Here is a 22,710-nt window from a genome sequence, read left to right as displayed (position 1 = left end):
GTCGGGTGAGTAGAGCAGGGAGTCTGGGAGCCCGGACTCCTGGGTTCCATCCCCGGCTCTGGGAGGGGAATGTGGCTTTGGTGCAATGACAAAACGGGAACAGGGTTAGACCCAGGCTCCATCCCTATCCCCACTGCAGGGCCGAGCCATGTTGGGGTCACCATGTATGCACACATCATGGGAACATGTTTACAACATGTGTCGGTCTTCTCTGCGTTGCATGGTTCAACCATGTTGGGGATGACACACACTTGTCGTAGTGCTGTGGTTTTGGGGTCTACGTGTGTCAACTTGGGGGACACATCCCCGACACCTCTCTGTCTCGTAGGTAGGATGACACTGAAGTGCCTGGGGACTGTGTCAGGGACCATGGGCCCACACATACTTCCCAGGATGTGGTTAGCCTTGGCTGTGTGGATCACATTTTAAAGATACCTTCAGGGGATTTTACTTGACCCAGTTTCCCTGGACCTGGAAAGGATTCTACTGTAGCCAGGAACTTCCTGGGTCAATCTGGTCTCAGTTTACACTGTTATAAATCCAGAGTGACTCCCACTAGATTTATGGCTGGGTCACTGAGAGCAGGATCAGGCTCCAGCTCCACTGATGTTAATGAGATCACACTGCATTTCCCAGTTGGGTCAGAACTGATTCTGAATTGCACTGGTCTATGGCCAGGGAAACAGATCAGGATTAAGCCCTAATTCTACTGCAGGGAGGCCAGATGGTGTAACTGAGAATCCAAATTGGGCCATAACTCCCTCCTCTTTGCTGAATTTAACCCAATGTAACAGATCAGAATCTAGTCCTGAGTGTGTCTGGGGCCCTGATCTTGGCTGGTCCCAAGGCACTGCTACAATAAACATGATTAATAATAATTATAATGAAGGGTTGTCTACCCAGGGAGCTAATCCAGAGCCACTCTGTGTGTAGAATCTTGTTCCTGCCTTGTTCTGGAAGTGGATTCAGCTAAACCAGAAAAGGGCACCCCTCATCTGGAATAAGAGCATCCACATATGGAGTTATTCAGGAATACCTATTCCCCTTTAAATTCACACCCTACCTTAATCCGAATTAATTTTTAAGTGTAGACAAACCCTAACTGCAGCCTGGGGAGGACTCCAGATTTCCTCTGGGAGAGCTGAGATCAGAGTCTGGCCTGACCCCATTGCAGTCACGGGGTAACTCTGGATTGACCCGTTTCCCAGGGGAGCTGAGATCAGAATCTGGCCCTGCCCCCACTGCAGTTGCAGGGTGACTGTGGATTAACCCGGTGGGGACTGAGAGCAGAGTCCGACCTGACTCCATTGCAGTCAGGGGGTGGCTCCGGATTGACACGGGGGAGGTGAGATCAGAATCTGGCCCTGCCCCCGCATTGCAGTTGCGGGGTGACTCCGGATTAATTGGGAGGGGGCTGAGATCAGAGTCTGACCTGACTCCATTGCAATCAGGGTGTGACTCCGGATTGACACTAGGGGAGGCAGGCGGGGAGGGGGTGTGAGATCAGAATCTGGCCCCGCCCCCACTGCAGTTGGGGAGTGACTCCGGATTGACCCTAGGAAAGCTGAGAGCAGGATCCGGCCCTGCCCCCATTGCAGCCGGGGGTCACTCCGGATTGGCCCGGGGCCGGTTCGTGGCCCGCAGCTCCCGGCGGCGGCCGCGGAGGGGTTCCCGTGGCCAGCCATCTGCCAGCAGCTGGGGGGGGGGAGCGGGTGGCCCCGGAGTGACACCCCCGCCGCCCAATCCCCTCGCGCAGCAGCACAAAGGCCCTGCGAGTGTGCCAGGGCTGTATGGCGGGGAGGGGGCCCCGGGCCGGGGGGGAAGGGGGAGCCAATGGCACGGCTGGGGGAGGGGCGGCGGAGGGGGAGTAGCTTGCAGGGGAGTGGGTTTCCCCGGAGTTGGTGGGGGAGGACGGAGCGGTGCAAAGGGAAGCGCTGCGGAGCCGAGCCATGGAGAGCAGCAGCCTCCAGTGTGCAAGGTACTGGGGGGCACCCCCTGCCCAGGCACGCCGGGGTTAACCCGTGAGGCGCCGGAGGCGGGGCGATCTGGGGGCCCGGGGCCTAGTGGGGGCTGCACGGGCTGCAGCCGGGCTGGCTCGGCTCGATACAGCCCCTGCCCCCCAGCCCTGGGGGTCTTGGGAACTGCCGAGTCAGCAAGATCCCAAGCAGGGGGCGCAGTGCAGTGGGGGGGGGAGGGGATTTTTTTTGCAGTGGGGGGCAGTCCCCCCCGGATTTTTCATAGATCTCTATGCTTCCCCCCTCCCCGGCTATGCAGGAGATAAGATAATCACCTATAATGTTCTTGAGGCTGCACACAACTCCCCCCCCCGGAAATTGTCTGAAATCGCACCCCGCTTTTTTGCAGTGCTGGTCCTGGGGGCTGGCGAGAGACGCTCCCCTCTTCCCCCCCCCCAGTTCTACTTGGAGTGGGGCAGTAGTCACAGCGCGCCCCCTCCCCCGGCTTGCATTGAGATCTCTGGGTGTTTGGGGGGGGTTGGGGGGGGCGAGTCTTTGCAGACGAGGTCGATTGCGGGTGGGGGAGGGGCGATGACTTGATAATGCCAAAGTTTGGCTCCTTGTGACGTCAGCGGGTGAATTTCACCCGAGGGGAGTGTATGTGTGGGGGGGAGGGGTGTGGAGGGGGGGGCGGCAGGGATGCACCCAGCTGAGCAGAAGCTACAGATGTGCCACGTCTGATCGGCTAATATGGGGGGGGGGGGGGAATGGGCTGGAAGACCCCCCCCATCTCATCTCCAGGGCCAAGCTCACCAGCTTCTGTAGCCAGGGCATGAGGAGGGAGTGGGTGTGAGCAGATCCCCCCCTTCCCCCCCCGCAAAAAAACCAAGCCCCCAACCACACACTCTCCTTGTTTGCAGTCTTGCCCTGAGCCTCTCCATGAGCCGCCCCCCTTGGGGTAATCGGGGTTTGGGGTGCTGTGCGCGGAGAGCTGGGGGAGAAGAGAGATGCAGTCCGCTCCGCCCTCCCTGAGAGCCTTGGGGACAGGTGTCTGATCCCAGCAGGGACCTCTCTGGTGCCAGGGTAGTGCGGGGCGGGGGCTGTGTCTAGACACGCTTGCGGGGCCAGGGTAGTGCGGGGCGGGGGCTGGGTCTAGACAGGCTTGCGCTGAACCTGGGACTGAGTTTTGCTGGAGTTTTAAACCCCGCTGATTTCCAGGCAGTGCTTTGGGGGCTGCGGCTGAAATCTACCTGAGCTGCACTTGGCCTCCGATTCCTTCAGAGAAGGGGGGGGTTTGGACCCAGATCAGAACTTTCCCTAGATCTCCGGGGGCGGGGAAGCTGGTGCTGGAAGGGGTTAGGTGAGCAGTTTGGCCTTGAATGGCCACTCCCTTGAGCAAAGGTGCGGCTAACCTCCTTGGGGTTGATCCCAACCAGGCGATGGCTAGGGGAGCTTTACTCTACCCGGCTTCATACCCACCCCCCATCGCTGTCCCGTCTGAGCACTTGGATCAGAACCGCTGGGGGTGGGGCGGGTGGGTTGGGTCTCAGGGGCTGGGTGTCCGGTTTCCTCTCCATTATAGGAACGGGCTGGAGGGTGTGAGGTTGGTGTGAGGATCGGAGCTTTCCCTGGGTCTCTGGTGCGGGGATTGCGTCCCGGGACTGTCTCTGCAGCTTACGGAGATGAGAGCGGGTCCGGGGCTTGAGTGGGGGGCGGCCAGCCCCGAAGTTTGCCTTCCAGCCGCCCCGACCTTTAAGGAACAAAGTTATCCGAGGGCGGCTGTCGGGCTGGAGGTGCTGGGCTGTGCTGGGAGTGGGCTGCGTGCCAGGTGGGTGTGTCAGGTTGTTGTTTCTTTGGGATCGGAGGTCGCCATCAAAGTTTTTCCTGGACCGCTGGGGAAAAGGGGCATTCATGGCAATGGAGCAGGGCCAGTCAATACCAGCTGGGGATCTGGCCCCTTCTGAAATCCTGCTGGTGTCTCTGTAACCCTTGCCAAGCTAGGGTGCGGGGCATGCAAGGAACCACTGCCCCGCCCGGAGCGGGGGATGGCTGTGGCTGAGACCCCTGGGGTTGGACTGCAGCAGAAATCCGGAAGCCCCGAGTGCCAACCTCCTCTGTGCTGCCCCCTCTTGGCTGGGGTGGGGATTTCCCAGCCCTGGGATCGAAGGTCAGGGTGGCACACTGTGCCCAAGCTGCACTTGGCTATCCCACCCCCTGCTCCTGCGGCTGGCACCCTTGTCTGCCCCCGGGATGCTCCCCCCTCCGTCTCTGCATGGTGCCCCCTCACGGCGGGCACGGAGCTGGGAGATATTTCCTCGGTGCCCTGTTCTCCTGCCCCTCCCTGCCCCCCCGCCGAGTGGTTGGCACAGGGGGTGCTCCTTGCCCGCCGTGCTCTCCTGGGTCGCTGTGGCACTCACAGAACTGGGTGTATATCCTCTGGGGCACAGCTTCCTCCTCCCCTTGCTGGATGCCCCCGCCTGGCACCAAGCCTGGTCCAGCCCCTGCATCGCACCCCAAGCAGCTGACTCCTTCCCTCCTGGGTTCCTCCCCCGCGTAAGGTGGCTGTCCGGCTGCCCGCGGGGTGGGGGAGCGCGCCACGTGTGTGTGTGTACATCACATGTTCCAGCCCGGTGCCAAGCCGTGACGTGGGGGGGAGGAGCTGCGCCCTCTGGTGCCATACGGAGAAGCCAAGTCCTGCTGATCGGGGCGGTGCTGATCCGGGGCTAGTGGAGGGGATTGGCGGCAGGCGTTGGCATTCGGGGCCCACGGGGCGACTCGGTAGGATGTTGGCGCGGAAGTGGCACCTGTGGGGTGAGTCACTGTGGCATCGCCAGCACCCCTCGCCTATCTCACCAGCATCTTCCTTCCTTCTCCTCTCTCCTGTCTTCCTTTTCCCACCCATCCCCTGCCTTTTCTCCTCTGTACGCTCTGCTTCGCTCACGCGCTCTCTCGCCCCCCCCCCCCACGCTCTCTCCTGTCCGCCCTACCCCACTCACTGTCCGCTGGAGGCCCCCAGCGTTGCTGTTGAGCTGGGTCCCACCCCGGCGTCGCCGGGCATCTCTCTGCCACCAGAGCTGGGCTTGTGCCACTGGACCGAAGCCGGTGGCGTTCTCTGAGCTCAGCTCGGCCCGGGGGGTGGCTGGGAGGGGGCAGGGTGTGATCTGGCGGGAAGCGGGGAGCCACGTAGCAAGGATGATCAAGAAGCAAGTTCAGAGGGGTGATCTCCCCCTGCCCCCCTGGCACACTTCTGGGGCGCTGCAGACTGAGCTAGGGGCACTCTGCATGAGATCCTGCTCCCCCCACCCCCACACACACACCTGTGGCTGTGCCCAGCACCAGCCTGGGAAGCCATCCGGGTGGCGTGTAATTCGAAAGGCACGTTATTTTTCTGGGTCTTTTCTCTGGCTGGCAGGGTAGGTGGGTGAGTGTGGTCTAGTGGTTAGAGCAAGGGGAACTGGCTGTCAGGACTCTTGGGTTCTCTCCCCAGCTCTGGGAGGGAAGTGGGGTCTAGTGGTTAGAGCGGGGGGGGATCTGAGTTCTATTTCCAGCTCTGCAGCCGTGTACGTTTGGGCCAGTTCCCATCCCCTGTCTGTGCCACTGTTCCCAACTCTGCAGAACCTCCTAGTGGAAAGGTTAACGGGATCGCGTTGCTGTGGGTGTGCCGGGCTCTGTCTGCGGGAGTGACCAGCAGGGGGCAGGATTGGGGGTGGAGGTACTGCCGCTTGGACCAGCTGCTCAGCCCCCTGGTGGCTGCTTCTGTCCTTAAAATATAAGAGGAAATTGCAGGGAGTCGCCCCAGGATCGGCTGGTGTCCATCTGCCGGGGGGTGGGGGTGGTGGCGGTGGTGGGACGGGGGGGGTGTATCTTTTCCATCCAGCTCTTTGTGACCCTCTGATGGAAGGTGCTTTTCCTGATTCAGTGTCATCACTCCCAGGGACACACCTGAGATCGCCCAGTGAGGGATAGAACCCAGGAGTCCTGGTGCCCAGCCCTCCTATTCCAGCCACAAGACCCCACTCCCTTCCCTGATCCAGGGATAGAGCCCAGAAGTCTGGTCTCCCAGCGTCCTCTACTCTAACCATTAGACCCTACTCTCTTATCTGGGGTTAGAACCCAGGAGTCCTGATGCCCAGCCCGCCTATTCCAGCCACGAGCCCCCACTCCCTTCCCTGATCTGGGGATAGAGCCCAGAAGTCCGGTCTCCTAGACCTGTATTTATTGCCAAGGCCGTCCCTGCAGTCCTGAGCCCAGAAAGCTGGAGACCTTGGTGTAATGGGCACTAAGAAATGCCCGTGGTTCTGGGTCCCTTTTCCGCATGAATCTCCATGTCCGGTGGGGTGCGTCTACGATTGTGGGGCAGTCGGGTCCTCTGTTGACCCCCCTCTCCAATCCCACAGCCGGAGGGCTGGCGACGTTTCCATGAACCAACGCCTCCAGCTTCCAGCATGGCGCCCGAGGCCTGGCATCCAAGCCAGTTGGCCGGGCCCAGCTCCCGCTGGGCAGAGCTGGGCCTGGGGGCAGGGAGCTCGGTGAGGGTCAGTGAGGTTGGCAGGTGGGAGCAGCGGAGGAGGGTGGGCAGGTCACTTGTGGGGGAGGCAGTGGTCTGGACTCCTGCTCCCCTTGCCACTGCCCCCCCAGTTCTGACCCTGGAGCCCAGCAAGGGGTGGAGGAAGTCACTTGGGGTGGGGTGTCTCTGGGAGGGTAAATGGTTCCCACTCCCCCCCAGTTCTGTCCCCTGTTACTTTCCTGCCAGTTTGTCTCCCCCCACGCTTCTGTCCCATGTCTCAGCCCCCACCCTGTCCCCTGTCCTCTATGTCCCACACCGGGTCCCCTCCCCCTGCTCAATGTGTGCCCCATAACCCAGCAGGGAGGAGGTGTGGGGGGGTCCCTCCAGCTCAGCAAAGGGGCTTGACCCCCCCCAGATGGGCAAACTCCCTCACCCTGTCTGGTCCCTGCCCCCTGCTGGCAGGGGGCGGGGGGGGTATGGGGGGCTCAGGCCCGGCCGGGACGCCCTATGGGACCACCCTGTTCCCCAGCCAAAATTAGTTGGGCCCTGGGAGCAGCAAACAGGAAAAGGCCCTGGCCTGGCCGCTGCCTCCCCCGCCCCTCCCCTCGCCCGGCTCACGTAGGCCCAGCCGGGAGAGGGGCCTCTGGGCTGCCTGCCAAGGGCCGGGCAAGCAGGGGTCAGGACTTCTTCAGCCCCCTCCCGCCCCCCCACCGGCACCGGTGCTGTCTGTGGAGGGCCAGACCCCTGCCCCTCCAGAGAAGAGGCTAACCCCCCCCATAGACCCCCCCACCCTTCCCAGGATTATCCCAGTTCTGCCCAGCCACATTTCCCTAGCGGAGGGCTTCCTGTGGGTACAGGGCACCCCCCGACTATGGGGGGAGCTGGGACTTGGGGGGGACGGACGGGACTTTCCCAAGGTCACAGAGCAGAAAGAACCCAGGATTCTTAATTACCCCTCCCCCCATTACGAGATCTCACTTCTCTCCCAGAGCTGGGAGAGAACCCAGGAGTCCTGACTCCCAGCCCCCTCCTGGCTATAACCACTAGACCTCGCTCCTGCCTTATCTGAGACAGAGGTGGGGCAGCCCAGACGCACTGGGTGCCCTGAATGGTGAATGGTTGGGTGGCAAATTCCAAGCCGAGCTGCCCTTAAACGAAAATAACAGCCAGTGCTCCTTTCCCCACCCCATCGCTGGATAATGTATCCAGGGGGCCGGGAGCTGGGTTTGGGATCCAGAAGGCGCTGACTCTGGTTCTGGGTGCGGCTCGGTTCTCGTTCTCGTTCGGCTTGGATCTGGTTTTGATCTGGGTCTGGTTCGGATCCGATTCTGCTTTGACTTGGAGCTTGTTTTAAGCTGGGTCTGGTTCTGACCCAGTTTGGTGCTGGCTCAGTGTCATTCATTCCCACGCAGTGTTCTTGGCTCCGTCGGCTGGGCCGTGGAATTGGGCCGAGGAAAGGTTGTGTTGCCTGCCAGTGTCGGCCAGCCGTCCCTCCCGCTTCCGGCACTGCCGGGATGCAGCAACGTGGCCCGTGGCCATCTCGGCTCGTGCTGTTGGCTTGGCACCCGGGCACGGGCTGCATGGGGCTGGGCGTGGCACGGGATCGGATGGGAAACCCAGGACAGATGCTCTGTCGGCTGTGTGACGTGGTATCGGTCATTCAGTAGGGGATGCTCTCCCCTCCCAGTCAGTGCTGGCCCCAGTGCCCCAGCACGGTCTCTTCCTCTTGCTGTGAGGTTACAGCTGTCAAGCCCCAGCCCAGAGGTGGCTGCATTTCAGTGTTGGGTGAGGGATCACTGTACCAACCAGTCCTTAAAATGCTGTACGTGTGTGCGTGCGCCGCTGCACAGCCGTGTGTCATAGGTCCTGTACTGCTCCCAGCTAATGGGGATTCTCCGTTCTCGTTTGGAGCAGGGGAAAAGGGTCCGTCTCCTGCTGTGGCTGGAGTTGATGTGCCCTTTGCCAGGGCGGGTGGGGCTTCCTCCTCCCCCTCCTGCTGGCTCTCTCACTGGCCAGGGCACCACCTTCCTCCTGTGCCGGTGGAGGGGGAGGAATCTCCCCACCCTTCTCTGCTGCCCCCAGGAGGGGAGGGGGCTGGGCAGGTGCTGAGGGTGATTGAGGGCAGGGAAGGGGGTGGTGCCAGCCCTTGCTGGATGAGGGGGGCAGTGGGGCTTCACACCCCTTAGCCCTTGGGAGGCCTCAGGTACAGGGCCCCCTCCCCCACACTGCACTGTGCCCCCTCGGGTGGGGCAGCGGGGACAGAACGCTCCCAGCCCAGAGTGGCCGGGGGCTCTGGCTTTTTGCTCGCTCAGGGGTAGATGGGGGGAGCAGGTGAAAGGGGGTCCTGGAGAGGGTCTAAGAGGCCAAGCAGGCTGGGGGAGGTGGGAGGGGGTTGATCAACATAAAAGACCCCTGCCCAGGGCTATATTGTTTGAGGAGGGGGGCTGGGGAATAGGCTGTAGGGGCCGATCCCCCCCCCAGGGGGTGGCTGTAGACTGTAAGGGGAGGGGACGATTTTGCCCCGGAGTGGGGGGTGATCCTGCCCAAGAGGGTGGAGCTGGTTGGAAGGGACCTGCTGGGGTTGGGGGGGAGGGTTGGTTAGCAGAGTGGTTGGGCTGGAGGCTGACAGCTCCCCCCCACCCCCCTGCCCTTCCCGCAGCTCCAGGCAGCCAGGCCTGGCACCCAGCCCGGTGTGCAGAACACGGTGTCCTGGACAGGCTGCCAAGTGCACGTGCGGACGGCACGCGGGGGAGGGGAGGGGAGCTCTGCTGTGGAGGGAGGGGAGCTGTGATTTAGGGAGTCTGTGTTGCGGGGAGGTGTGATGGGGGGGTCTCTGCCATGGGGGGACGGGAGGAGCTGTGATTGGCGGGGGTCTGTGCTATGAGGCAGAAGGGAGAGGCGTGACTTGAGGGGATGTGTGTGATTTTGAAATCTGGGGTACCCTCTGGGGGGGGGCAGGTGCCCTTTTATGGGGAGTGAAGGACCCGTGGGGGGAGGCGTGGGGCAGAGGTGCTGTATTTCATGGGCAAATGGTGGAGAAGTGGGTTAACCCACCCAAGGACTTTTCCCACACTGGGTGCCGGACAGGGCACTGCTCTGGGGAGGCTCATAGCTCTGGGGTCCCACACTGGGTGCTGGGCAGGGCACTGCTCTGGGGAAGCTCACAGCTCCAGCATTGAGCCCATGCTGAGAAGCAAAGCTCCCTGCTGAGCCCTGGCCTGCAGTGAGGGTGTGAAATCGAGGGGCACACACATTTGAGGGCGAGTGTCCCGGCCTCTGAGCCGTGTGTTCCTGGGGCTGGGCCACCTGCTGTCACGTGCCCAGTGCGGTAACTCACAGCTGCCAGAACATAACATGGGCTGGGTGGAATGCTCCCTCCCTCACACAAGCTTCATCTGGGGCAGGTGTCAGGGCACTGCTGTGGGGAAGCTCACAGCCACACATCTCAATTCCCCCCCCCCCCCCCGCACACGATTGCTCTGGGACAGGCATCAGGGCACTGCTGTGAGGAAGCTTGCAGCCATGCCTCCCTCCCCGATGAGCCCCCACTCCTGCAACTGCCCTCCCAGGGCCCCGCGGTACCCGTCGGACAGAGAACTCTGCAACTCGGGGCATGAGTGAGCGGCTCCCCCCGATGGCAGGGCTCAGTGCCCTCCTGCTCCACACTGCCCCCCCCAGATTCTAGCCCCCTTCCGTGGCTTAGACCTTTCCCCACTGGAGCATCCCCAGCTGGGGGGCTAGCTTGTGCCGCCCCCTTGTACCAGGTTCCCACCTGTGCCCACAGCTGGCTCCGAGCCAGGCCCCGAACGTGTCCCCCCACTCCCCCCCACCCCGTGGCACGTCGCTGGCGGCTAAGATGCTGATACCTCTGGCAAAGCCCTGCATTCTCCCCGGGCGCCCGGCTCCCAGGGTGGGGTGGGAAGTGGGCAAAGGGCCAAGGACAGAGGCAGAACAGGCTGTTCTCTCACGGGCCGAGGGAGAGGGGGCGGGCTCGGCAGCTGGGCCCCTTGGATTGTGGGAGGGTCCGGGGATTGTGGGAGGGTCCGGCCAGAGGAGGGGGTGCCAGGCAGGAGGGGGTGCCAGGCTGGAGTTGCACCAATGATGCCGGGGGCACAGAGACGGGGGATGGTTTGGGTAGGAGCTGGGGAGAGTGGACTGGTACTGGGATATAGGGGTGGGCAGCAGGTACCATGATATTTGGGAATATGGGGTGGGGAAGGGGGCTGTAGGCTATTGGGGGGGTGCTGGGGTTGGGCGTGGGAAGGGGGCTGTGGGCTATTGGGGGGGTGCTGGGGTTGGGCGTGGGAAGGGGGCTGTGGGATATTGCAGGGGGTGCTGGGGTTGGGCGTGGGAAGGGGGCTGTGGGATATTGCAGGGGGTGCTGGGGTTGGGCGTGGAAGGGGGCTGTGGGCTATTGGGGGGTGCTGGGGTTGGGCGTGGGAAGGGGGCTGTGGGCTATTGGGGGGGTTCTGGGGTGGGGAACAGGAAGGGGGCTGTGGGCTATTGGGGGGTGCTGGGGTTGGGTGTGGGAAGGGGGCTGTGGGCTATTGGGGGGGTTCTGGGGTGGGGAACAGGAAGGGGGCTGTGGGCTATTGGGGGTGCTGGGGTTGGGCGTGGGAAGGGGGCTGTGGGCTATTGGGGGGTGCTGGGGTGGGGAACAGGAGGGGGGCTTTGGGCTATTGGGGGGGTGCTGGGGTTGGGCGTGGGAAGGGGGCTGTGGGCTATTGGGGGGGTGCTGGGGTTGGGCGTGGGAAGGGGGCTGTGGGATATTGGGGGTGCTGGGGTGAGGCATGGGCGGGGGCACTGGGATATTGGGGGTACAGAGGTGGGGAGTGGGCAGGGGGGCACTAGGATATTGGGGGGCACTGGGGTGGGGAGTAGGAAGGGGCTGTGGAATATTGGGGATGCTGGGGTTGGGAGTGGGAAGGGGTGGTGGGATATTGGGGGGCACAGGATGGGGAGTGGGCAGGGGGCACTGGGATATTGGGAGGTGCTGGGGTGGGGAGTAAGAATGGGGCTGTGGAATATTGGGGGCGCTCAGGTTAGGAGTGGGAAGGGGGTGGTGGGATATTTGGGTGGGCACAGTGTGGGGAGTGGGCAGGGGCATTGGGATATTGTGTGTGTGTGTGTGGTGGGGGGGAATGGTCCTAGTCTCTTTCCTATGCATAGTTGGCTTAGACTCCCCTCCCCTCCCCTCTCCTCCCCACACACTGCCCCCCTCCCCTCGAGGTTCCCCCACATCTCCCTTTGCCCCCTCCTCTGATCCCCACTCCTAATATTAACCCCATGCGGGACCTGGTTCTGAGCAACCCTGCAGCTGCTGGGGGGTGGTGTGTGTTGGGGGCTTCCTGGTTGCAGGGGCTCTGGGGGGTGTCTCTGTGCTGAGGGCTGCCCTGGCCCCCCGCTCTGTCCCCCCTCTCCCACAAGGATATTCCGAGGGGCCCTGGGAGGAGCTGGGTGAATGGGGTTTTGGGTGACCCTGTTTGGCTGAGTACAATCATGGGTGAGGGGAGCTGCGTCTGGCGTGGGGGTTGGGGGGCGGCTAGTGGGATCAGAGCATGGCGCCTTCCTGCCCCTCCCAAAGTCAAACCAGTCAGCCCTACAGCTGGAAATAGAACCCAGGAGTCCTGGTGCCCAGCCCTCTGCTCTAACCACTGGACCCCACTCCCCTCCCAGAGCCGGGGATAGAACCCAGGCGTCCTGCTTCGCTCTGGGGCCTGGGGGGTGTGTGTACTGCATGTGGGTGGTGTGTGTGGGGGGGGGGGACGTGCATCCCCACGGAGCAGGCGCCCTGACCTGGCGGCCTGTCGTCCCCCACCCTCCTCGGCAGCCGGTCTACGACGGAGCTGCGCAAGGAGAAGTCGCGGGACGCGGCGCGATGCCGGAGGAGCAAGGAGACCGAGGTGTTCTACCAACTCGCCCACACCCTGCCCTTCGCCCGGGGGGTCAGTGCCCACCTGGACAAGGCCTCCATCATGCGCCTCACCATCAGCTACCTGCGGATGCACAAGCTCATCACCTCGGGTGAGGCCCCCTCCCCACCTTTGGGTGCCAGGACGGTCCCGGCTCAGCGGACAGGCGAGGGGTGGCACCAGCTCTGCCCGCTCCCAGCAGCCGGGTGGGCTCGATGGGATCGCAGGCTTCAGGGCGCCGGTGGGGTCGGGGTCAGGAAGGGGATCCCGTCCCCTCCGGGCATCGTGGGGGAGACTCGGCTGGTGCGGAGGTGTCCGGGATTGGCCATTACTGGGCATGGGCTGGAGGGGCCCAGGGGTCCGGGGATGGAGAGAGATACCAGGCTGGATGGGCCCCTGATGTAGGGCAGCAGGGGCCTCTTATCACTGGGGGAGCGTTGTGGGGCAGACTGGAACCTGCCCTTCCCCCCGTGAGAGCCCTGCCCCCCCGGCTGCCCCGGGGCGGGGGGCCCGCCCTGACCCCTGTGCTTGCGGCCGGCAGAGGAGTGGCGAGGGCAGCCGGAGCAGGTGGACGCCTGTTACCTGAAGGCCCTGGACGGTTTCGTCATGGTGCTGACGGAGGAGGGCGACATGGCTTACCTGTCGGAGAACGTCAGCAAGCACCTGGGGCTGACCCAGGTGAGCGTGGGTGGGTGGGTGGGAGCCGGCACCGCCCGCCATCGGCAGGGAGCAGGGCTGGGGGCTCCATCCCCATCCCCGCTCTGGGATCCCCTTCGCGGCCGCTGGGGATGGGGTGGGAAAGGGGGGTGGGGGCGGGGGGCGTGTTAATCCATCGCCCTGCTTGGGTATGCAGGGGCCCGCGGGGGAGGCGCTGAGTGTGTAGCCGGGGCCAGGGGGCAGGTCTGGCATAGGGTGACCCCCCCCACCTCCGCCCTTCCAACACTGGCTGTGATTTTCCCCTGACCCCCCCCCCCCCCAGCTGGAGCTGATTGGACACAGCGTCTTCGATTTCATCCACCCCTGTGACCAGGAGGAGCTGCAGGATGTGCTGAGCCCCCGGCAGGGTGAGTGCTCCCCCCCAGCCCCCCACTATCCCATATGCACCCTGTCCAATCAGCTCCCCTTTGTAGTTGCCCCCTCCCCATCCTGGAGCCCCAGTCACCAACACCTGACCTCTCACCCCCACTGTCACACACGGCCCCTGTAACCGCCCCCACACTCACCCCACCCTTGTGATTACCCCCAGTCCCACAGCCTCCACTGCCCGTCCCTGCCCCCCAGTTGCTCCCCCCCCGGGCACCAGCCTCCGCCACCGCCTAACACTGCCCTGCCCTCTCCCCTGCCGCAGGCTTCTCTAAGAAGAAGGACGTGAAGACCGAGCGCAGCTTCTCCCTGCGCATGAAGAGCACCCTGACCAGCAGGGGGCGCACTGTCAACCTCAAGTCGGCCACCTGGAAGGTGAGGGATGCGGGGGGGGGGGGGGGATCTAGAACAGCTGGGGGATGGAATTGGGTTCTGGAGCATTCCATGGGTCCATGGAAATCAGCTCTAGAACAGTAGTGGAAGGGTTGCTATGGAAACAGTATTGAAGCAGCTGTGAGAACAGGGTTCTAGGACAGTACCAGGGTCTTATGGAAATGGGGTTCTAGAACAGGGGTGGGGGGTCGGCATGGATATATGGTTCTGGGACAGTGGTTGGTCACTGTGGAAACAGGGTTCCAGAACAGCGACCGGCCTAGAGCTGTAGAAACGGGGTTCTAGAGCCACACTGGGTGAGATGAGAATGGGGGCCGAGGAGGTGGGCATGGATACAGGTTTCTGGAGCAGTGGGGGATGGGCCACTGCAGAAACAGGGTTCTAGAGAACTTGCTGGGGGCACTATGAGAAGGTAGTTCTGAAATGGGGTGGGGGCTGTTGACGTGGATACGGACTTCTGGAACAGTTGTAGGTGGGCTTCTATGGAAACAGGGTTCTAGAGCGGCAGGAACTACTGTATAAATGGGGTTCTAGAACAGTAGTAGACATGTTGCAATGAACACAGGGTTCTAGATCAGCAGAGGAATGCGGAAACGGAGTTCTAGAATAGGGTGGAGGAAGTTGGCATGGATACAGGTTTCCGGAGCAACTGCAGGTGGGTCACTATGGAAACAGGGTTCTAGAAGAGAAACCGGGGGGTTGCTACGACAACAGCGTTCTAGAGCAGCAGCAGGAGAGTTACTGGGGGATGGTGGTTTTGGAACAGGGGTGAGCGGATCACCATGGAGACAGGATTCTAGACCCCCCCCCCAGCTTGGTGTCCCAAGGCGGAGCCTTGTGTTGGGGGTGGAGCTTGGAGCAAGAGGGCTCTGATTGGCCACCCCCCCATCCTTCCCCCCAGGTGCTGCATTGTGCTGGCCACTTGCGGTCCTACACCCCGGTGCGGGAGGGCCCGGAGGAGGGAGAGGAGGGGTACGCGGAGCCCCCCCTGCGCTGCCTGGTGCTGATCTGCGAGGCCATCCCCCACCCCGCCAACATCGAAACCCCCTTGGACAGCAGCACCTTCCTCAGCCAGCACAGCATGGACATGAAATTCACCTACTGTGACGAGAGGTGAGGGGGCGTGGCCGCCGGGGGCCCCGCCCCTCCTGGGGGCTGTGCCTTCACACTTCCCTCCCCCGCCCCACGAGGGAGCCGGCTCTCACGCGGTCCCATCCCATCCTTGCCCCCATGAGAGGTCCTGCCCCCATCCTTCACCCATAGGGGTCCCCATCCCCATGAGGGGCCCCTCCCTCCCCCCATGCTTTCTCCTCCCCCACCTTTCCCCCTCCCCATCCCCACCTCTGAGGGCTCAGCCCTGCCCCAGGGACCCCTTCCTTTCCCCACCTTGACCCCACAGGAGGCTCCTTCCCGACCCCCACGAGGACACAACTCTGGCCTTGGGAGGCCCTGATCCACCCCCACTGCTTCCCCCTCCCCCACCTTGCTCTCCTGGAGGGAGGGGGTTCTTTCTTGGGGTCCCCTCTCTTCACCCTCATGCTGCTCTTTGGCCCGCCCAAGGGTCCCCTCTGCTCCTCGCTGTCCATCCTCTCCCCCACCTTTCTCCCTTTCGCAGCCCCCCACTTGAAGTCCCCCCTCCCCCAGCACTCTGATGCTACAATGGCTCTGCGGGTGGCAACTGTTCTGGGGTACTGGGGCACCACCCCTGTGCCGGGGGAACCCCTGGCCTGATGTTGCTTTGGGTTGGGGGCGGGGGATTACGCAGAGCTACGTGGGATCCAGCCGGGATGGGGGGAGGGGTGTCTTGCTGATTGGAAACACACACACACACACCCCGGTCTCCCGGGCAGGATCGCGGAGGTGGCGGGGTACACGCCCGACGAGTTACTGGGCTGCTCCATCTATGAGTACATCCATGCCCTGGACTCCGATGCCGTCAGCAAGAGCATCCACACCCGTAAGTGACCTCCAGCCTCCCCCCGCCCCCGTCCTCTGCGGCCCCTGTAATGGCAGAGAGAGCCCCGGAGCCTCCTGCTCCGAATGCCCCCCTCCTCCGCTGCAGCTAAAGGAGACTCCCCATTAGCTGTGAGCAGTCCTGGGGCTATGACGCACGGCTGAGCAGTTCCCAATGCATCCAGCAGGGGGCGAAAGAGCACCTCCGAGCCAGTGCGTTCTATTATATGGGAGATGGTGTGCCAGATCCGACCAATGGGCCCATCTAGCTTGGGGCACACACCCCTCAGTCAGACCATGGCCCATCCAGCCTGGTATTCGCCCCCCCCCCCGTCAGTGCAAGAGCCTCCTTCCCTGCAGCCCCCCATCTCTCGCCATCCGTCCGTCCATGCCGTCTCTCTCAATCTGTCTGTCCATCCTCTCTCTCTCTCTCTCTGTGTTCGTCCCATCCTGTCTCTCTCTCTCTCACTCCCAGTCCTGTCCTGTCCTGTCCCGTCCCATGTCCTGTCCTGTCTCTCCCGTCTTATCCTGTCCCATCCTGCCCCGTCCCATTCCGCCTGTGTCTCCCATCCTGTCCTGCCTTGTCCCAGTCAGTCTCTCTCCTGTCTCATCCCATTTCTCTGTCCTGTCCCATCCCCTCCTGTCCCGTCTCTCTCTCCGTCTGTCTCTCTGTCCAGTCCCTCCCCGCGGGCGGCTCTGACCCCTCCGCTCCTCCCCGCAGTGCTGAGCAAAGGGCAGGTGGTGACAGGCCAGTACCGCTTCCTGGCCAAGAGCGGGGGCTACCTGTGGGCCCAGACGCAGGCCACTGTTATCTCCAACAGCAAGAACTCACAGCCCGAGAGTGTCGTCTGCGTCCACTTCGTCCTCAGGTGGGAGGGGCCGGGATGTTGGGCCGGGGGGGAAAGGGGCCCGTCTGTTGGATGCGGGTGGAGTCGTGTCCCGAGGCCCCCCAGAGACGTGCAGCAGCTCTGAGGAGAGCGGGGTCATGGACCACCCAGCACCTGGCCACTCTTGCTCAGTATGGGCCCCGCTGGCTCAGCCCAGGGTCGGGGGCGATATTGGGACCAGCTGAGATGGGTGGGCTGATGCTGGGATGGAGGAGCTTGGGGGCTGACTCCAAGGACCAGCTGGACTTGCCTCAGTGGGAGCTCAGCCGGGGAGGGTGATGCAGGAGCCAGCTCAGGGTAGGGGGGTGCTCGACTCAGCTGGATGAAGGTGACACTGGGCCCAGCTCGGTCCATATCCCCTACTTGTGCTGGTAGGAGCTGAGCTGTAGCAAACCAGCAGCTTCCTGGCCCTCCTGCGGTTGGGTACTTTCTGGCCACTTGGCCTCCCCCAGACAGAACCCAGATTGCCTTGCGCCAGCGGAGCTGAAAGAGAATCCCCATCAGCTTCCGGCAGTATAGGGGCCATGAGACACAGCAGAGTGCCCCCGACTGCATCCTGCAGCGCTGGTGTGAGCTGCTGGCCCCTGACACCTATGGAAACAGCGCCCTTTGCCTCCCCCCCGCCACTCTGTTTCCCTTACAGCCAGGTGGAGGAGACGGGCGTGGTTCTGTCACTGGAGCAGACCGAACGCCAGGGTGAGGGGCGGCGCCTGCCCCCGGAGCCCGACCTTGCCCGCCAGGCCAACGGGAGCCCCGAGGAACCAGAGCCAGACACTGGGGAGACCATCCTCAACCTCAGCTTCGGTACAGAGCATGGGAAAGGGGAGCCCATCGCGCTCCAGTTAATTCCTGAGGGGAGTGGGGTATGGGGTGGGTGTGCTGGTTCTCCAGGAGGCCGGGGGAGTGAGCCAGGTGGAGTGGTGGGGGCGGGGGGTTGGTCGGGTATGGGATGGGGTGTCAGTGGGGATTGTAGCAGCAGAGATGGGGTGCAGGGCGAGGTTTCGGGGCGGTGGGGAGTGGGATGTTGAAGGTGGAGGGCGGGCGGCAGAGATGGGGCATGAGACAGGCATTGGGGCAGTAGTGGGGGTCGGGCAGCAGAGGTGGGGAGCAGGGGGGCAGAGGTGGGGCACGGGGCAGGGCATCAGGGGTAGTAGGGGCAGGGCGGGGTGTTTGGGGGTCTCCGGGGCAGGGGGTATGTGGGGCGCAGGGCATTGTGTTGAGGGCGGTGGGATGCGGGGTGACAGATGGGGTGTAGTGTTTGGGGGTCTCCGGGTTCTGGGGTAGGAAGGAGGGGGCCAGGGCTGGCAGAGGTGGGGCACGGGGCAGGGTGTCTAGGGTAGTGGGGCAGGGTGGGGTGTTGGAGTGGTGGGGGTGGGGCATCAGAGGTGGGCAGGGGGCAGAGGTGGGGTATGGGGCAGGGTATCGGGATTTAGTAGGGGTGGGGCATGGTGTCGGGTAGTGGCATGTAGGGTGGCAGAGGTGGGGTGCTGTGCGCAGTGTTTGGGGGGCTCCGGGTGCCGGGGCAAAGTGAAGGGGGCTGCGGGGGCAGGAGGGCTGGCAGAGGTGGTGCGCGGTGTTTGGGGGTCTCTGGGTGCTGGGCAAGTGGGGGGGTGGGAGGGCCGGCAGAGGTGGGGCGAGTGGGGCGAGGGTGTCGAGGGCGGGGTGACAGGTGGGGCGCGGTTTGGGGGGGGCCGGGGGGTGTGAGGGGCACTGCTCAGAGAGCTGGGTGCCAGTCGCCCCCGTGACCCTCCGCTCCCCCCAGAGCGGCACGGCCCCCGGCTCCTGGCCTTCCTGCGCCCGGCCCACGTGAGCGAGGGGGAGCTGCAGCGTGACCCGCGCCGGTTCTGCAGCCCCGACTTGCACCGGCTGCTGGGGCCCATCTTCGACCCGCCTGGAGCCCGCGCCAACGGGGAGGGGGCCCCGCGGGCACGGTCCTCCCCCCGCCCGCCCGAGGCCGGCTTGCCGCCCCAGGACTCTGCCAAGAGTGCCGCCCCGGTAAGAAGCCTGCTGTGGGGCAACAAGGGGGCTGGGCTAGTAGGGGAGAAAAGGGGTGGGGGCTTATGAATGGGGGGAAGGGCTGCATCACATTTGGGGGGGCAGAGGATGTGTCTGGGGTTAGTGAGGGAATGGGGGGCTGGCTGTGCTTCTAGGGGGCAGCAGGGGGTGATGGGGGTGGAGTTTGCAGGAATGGGGGGTGACGGGGACAGCAAGGGGCAAAGGGGGCTGTAGGGGGACTCTGTCAGTGGGGGAGTAGCAGGGGAAGTGGGGGGGGGCTGCGTCCGGGGGGAAATGGGGGGCAGGGAGCTGTGTCCATGGGGGCTGCAGGGGGTCTATCAGGGGAGTGGAGTGGGGGTGGGGCTGCACCGCTGGGGAGCTGGGGGGCTGTGTCTGTAGGGGGAAGGGCTGAGAGGGCTGCAGGAAAGGGAATGGGGCTGGGGGAGTGCGGGACAAGGACCGGGGTGGCACGAACGGGGGCCAGGTGCCATGAAGAGGGGGCTCCCAGTTGGCTCCCCGCCCTCCAGCCCTGTTCCCCTTCTCCCCCAAGGCCGAGCTGCTCTTTGACGTGGAGAACGTGCAGAAGCTCTTTGCCTCCACCCAGGAGGCCGTGGAAACGGCACTGCAGGTACTGGGGGCAGGAAGGGGGCAGCCACCCCTATTGCCAGGGACTTTGTCCCCTGGGGCTCCCAGGCCCCGCTCCCCTGCCCCCCAGGCAGACGGTTGCCCCGCTGGACACAGCCAGGGAGTCACCCCTGAGATTCAAACCTTTACTGACTCCTGGATCCTCAACGTGATCCCACCCCAGTCCTTATATAAGCAGCCCCTGTGCCTTGGCCTAGAGGTGGCTGCATCTTGGTGCTGGGCGGAGGATCCCTTTATAAACAGCTGATATGCCCTCACCCCAGAGGTGGCTGCATCTTGGCGCTGGGCTGCTAATGCCACACTCCCCCTGCAGGATTACGAAGGGTTCGACCTGGAGATGCTGGCTCCGTACATCTCGATGGACGACGATTTCCAGCTCAGCAGCACCGACCAGCCCCCATGGCTGGCCGAGAAACGGGGGTGATCCTGCCGCATCCAGGGGAACAGGTCCCCCGCCACCACCTGCCTCGCCCCCATTGCGTCCTCGCTCCAGCAGCTTCCATGGGGTGTCTGCTCGCGAACCCGACCTACCTGGCCTGCCCCGCTGGGGCAGCGAGACCAGCCTGAGCCAGCCCCGGTCCCTCCAGCCCCCAGAGGAGGAGCCCATGGAGCTGGAAGGGCCTGCGTCGCCACCGACAGCGCCCCTAGGGGGCAACCACAGGGATCACCCAGCCTCACACCTGGGGGCTAGGAAGAGGTGAGAGGGTGGGGCAAAGGGGATGGGGTGGGGAATGAACCACAGGGGCCATGAACCTGGTATCTCCCCATCTCTGCCACCCCAGATCAGACCCATGCGCCCATGTAGCCTGGCACCCCCCCATCCATATTTTAACTATAGTAAATTCCTGCAGCAAGGAGTCCCACAGGTAAATTCTTTGCTTCCTTTGGTCCCTGTGTGGCTTGTCTCCTTGTAGCTGCCCTGCCCTTATTCCTGCACCAGGAGTGAGGTGAGCAGGAAGGGTCCATCCAGCCAGCTCAGTGCCAGCCAACTTCTTACATGCCCCACTTTCCCCCACACATTCCAGGGCCTTGGAGCTAAACCTGGAGGAGGAAGGGGCTGACTTCCTGGAGGCGGCGCCCCTAAAACGTGCCCATGGCTCCGAGCCCGACAGCTTCCTGCTGCCTTCCCTTAACCTGGTACGTCTGGTGCCCTGGCACTGGGGTGGGGGACAACAACTGGCCTGAGAGATTCAGGGACATGGGGCAGAGTGGGTGGGGGGCAGGCCAGGGGTATCAGGGAAAGGGTGGAGTAAGGGGTCAGGTTGGAGTGCTTGGGAAGGGGGCCGGGTGGGGGAATGGGATGGGAGGGAGTAGATTGGGATTAGGCTGGGTGGGGGGCAGCCTATGGGAATTGGGGGGGATGGGTGATCTCCTGTCCTCTCAGATGCACCCCTCCACCCCCCAGGGTTTCCTGCTGAGTGTGGAGGAGGGGCTGAACGCCGGGGGCCCCCGGGGCAGCATGGTGCTAGGGCGGAAACTGCTGGCCCTGGAGGAACCAATGGGTGAGTGCCGCACGGCGTGGGGGTGGGGCTCAGTCTGAGTCATAGTGGGGGAGGCTGGGGCATCCCGGGGGGCAGGGATAGCAGATCCGACCACCCACAGCCCATCTTGTCCCCCCCAGGAGGCACCTCGCTGCAGATTCTCCCCCAGGATGGATTTCCTTCCTGAACCCCCACCGGGGAGCCACTGCTGCCCCGATGCGGGAGGGTAGGGACCTGCTGCCCTAGCTAAAGTCATGGCAGATGCTGCTCCCATGGGGGACCAGCCTGGCCCCCTGCCTCTGGGGCTATGGGAGAATCAACCGTAACGATTGTGCAGGGCATGCACAATCGAGCAGTTCTGGCTGCATCCAGCAGATGGCAGCAGCACACTTACTGGCTAGCTCCTTGCACGCTTTGGCTGTGACTCTTTGTTTTGCCTGCCTTGTTAACCAGTGGAACTCCCTGCCACATGAGATTAATCCCCACCCCCTCTTTTTTTTCTGTCCTCTCCTAACCACCCCCCCATCCCATTACCTTTCACACCCTGCATCCCACCCCCTTCAGCCCTGCTGGGCGACATGCTGCCCTTCGTGGTGGATGGTCCAGCGCTCTCCCAGCTGGCCCTGTACGACGGTGAGGATGAGGTCTTGGAGCAGAGTGGCGGGCACTTCCAGCCGGCGAAGAGCTCCTGGGGAGCTGGACCAGGCCACCTGATGGGTCGGGCCCCCACCCGACGCTCCCACTCCATAGATGGGACAAACAGAACCAAACCCAACCCCAGCCCGTTCCGGGGGGAGGAACCTGCCTCTCCCCGCCATCCCCCACACCAGCAACACTCACCTGCTCGCCTTCCCCTCCGGGGCCCAGAGAATGCTACCTACCTCAGCCCTGCCCCCCAGACCGGGCCTTCTGTTCCTTAAGCCTCTTCCCCTCCAAAAAATATTGGGGTGCATGAGGGAGGGGAGTTGACCAGCCCTGCCCTGGGGTGTGGGGAGGGGCGAATCTCCCTTTCATGCTGTCCACCCCTTAATGGTGCTGGGGGAAATCTGCACCCTAGGGGTGACACTGGGGATTGCAATAGAAGCCAACCAAATGGGGCAGGGGGCAGTCCCCCAATTCCCCCCCTTGCCCCGTGCTCTGGAGCCATGTCTGGATCAGAGAGCCAGGCTGTCGTGCTGGCTGGATCTTGGCCCCAATTGGGGCGGATCCTGATAGCTGGGGGATGTTGGCAGGGCTGGTGATGGGGTACGGACAGTCTCCCTCGTCCTTCCGGTGCAGGGTGGGGTCCCTTCCCCCAATGTGGTCGGGGGGGTCGGGATTGGCTCTCCCTATGTTCCGCTCACCCCACCCCACCGGACCCTCCCATCTTTCCCTGTCCTTGCTGGGACCACCCTGGGGGGTTGGGGTTGCTCATACTCCCCCACCCCCCTCCAACCCTGGTCCTTACCCAGAATCCTCCTGGTGCCTCTTGCCACATTTACCTCAGCAGTGCCATCTCCTCTTGCCCCCCGGGGGGGAGAGAAAGCACAGTGTGGGGGCCGAGGGATGACACCCCATCAATTGCCAACTGGCAGCTATTTCCCCCTGGCAGAATTTGGCCCTAGGACCCCAAATCTCTCCATTTTTTTTGTGGCCAAAATGGTGGCTTTGGTAGCCGCAGTGCAAATGCTGCAGAGGCCAATTAAGCAGGGACACCCCCCGCCCCCCGGTCCTTCAGCCACTCGGGATTGTGTTTCCAAATCAGTTGCCCCGTCTGAGCCTCGTGGCCCCAAACGGTCCTTTTCCAGCTGGCAGCTCCAACAGTCTGTAGCCACGGCCCCCTCGCTCTGCCTAAGAGGGGACCCCATTTTCCAGGGAGATCCTGGAATGGGGACGATCCATCGTGCACCCTGTGGGTTT

At 63.5% G+C, this 22,710-nt stretch overlaps 1 protein-coding gene across 1 annotated transcript; it reads left to right on the top strand.

Moving 5' to 3' along the window:
- Positions 1 to 3,594: 3,594 nt before the first annotated feature.
- On the top strand, positions 3,595 to 21,609 carry HIF3A (hypoxia inducible factor 3 subunit alpha). The gene is given in 17 exon segments (XM_073321663.2): positions 3,595 to 3,783; positions 12,293 to 12,486; positions 12,916 to 13,052; positions 13,354 to 13,438; positions 13,723 to 13,832; positions 14,752 to 14,963; positions 15,701 to 15,807; positions 16,525 to 16,672; positions 17,334 to 17,494; positions 18,453 to 18,685; positions 19,236 to 19,313; positions 19,644 to 19,748; positions 19,750 to 20,027; positions 20,356 to 20,467; positions 20,736 to 20,832; positions 21,376 to 21,499; positions 21,501 to 21,609. Coding segments are annotated over 17 exon segments (2,352 nt in total). The 5' UTR covers positions 3,595 to 3,637; the 3' UTR covers positions 21,526 to 21,609.
- Positions 21,610 to 22,710: the final 1,101 nt, after the last annotated feature.

Source organism: Lepidochelys kempii, chromosome 23, assembly GCF_965140285.1.
Source record: "Lepidochelys kempii isolate rLepKem1 chromosome 23, rLepKem1.hap1, whole genome shotgun sequence".
NCBI lineage: Eukaryota > Metazoa > Chordata > Testudines > Cheloniidae > Lepidochelys > Lepidochelys kempii.
Note: the sequence above shows the minus strand (reverse complement) of the source record. Positions and strands in the feature narration are given on the sequence as shown.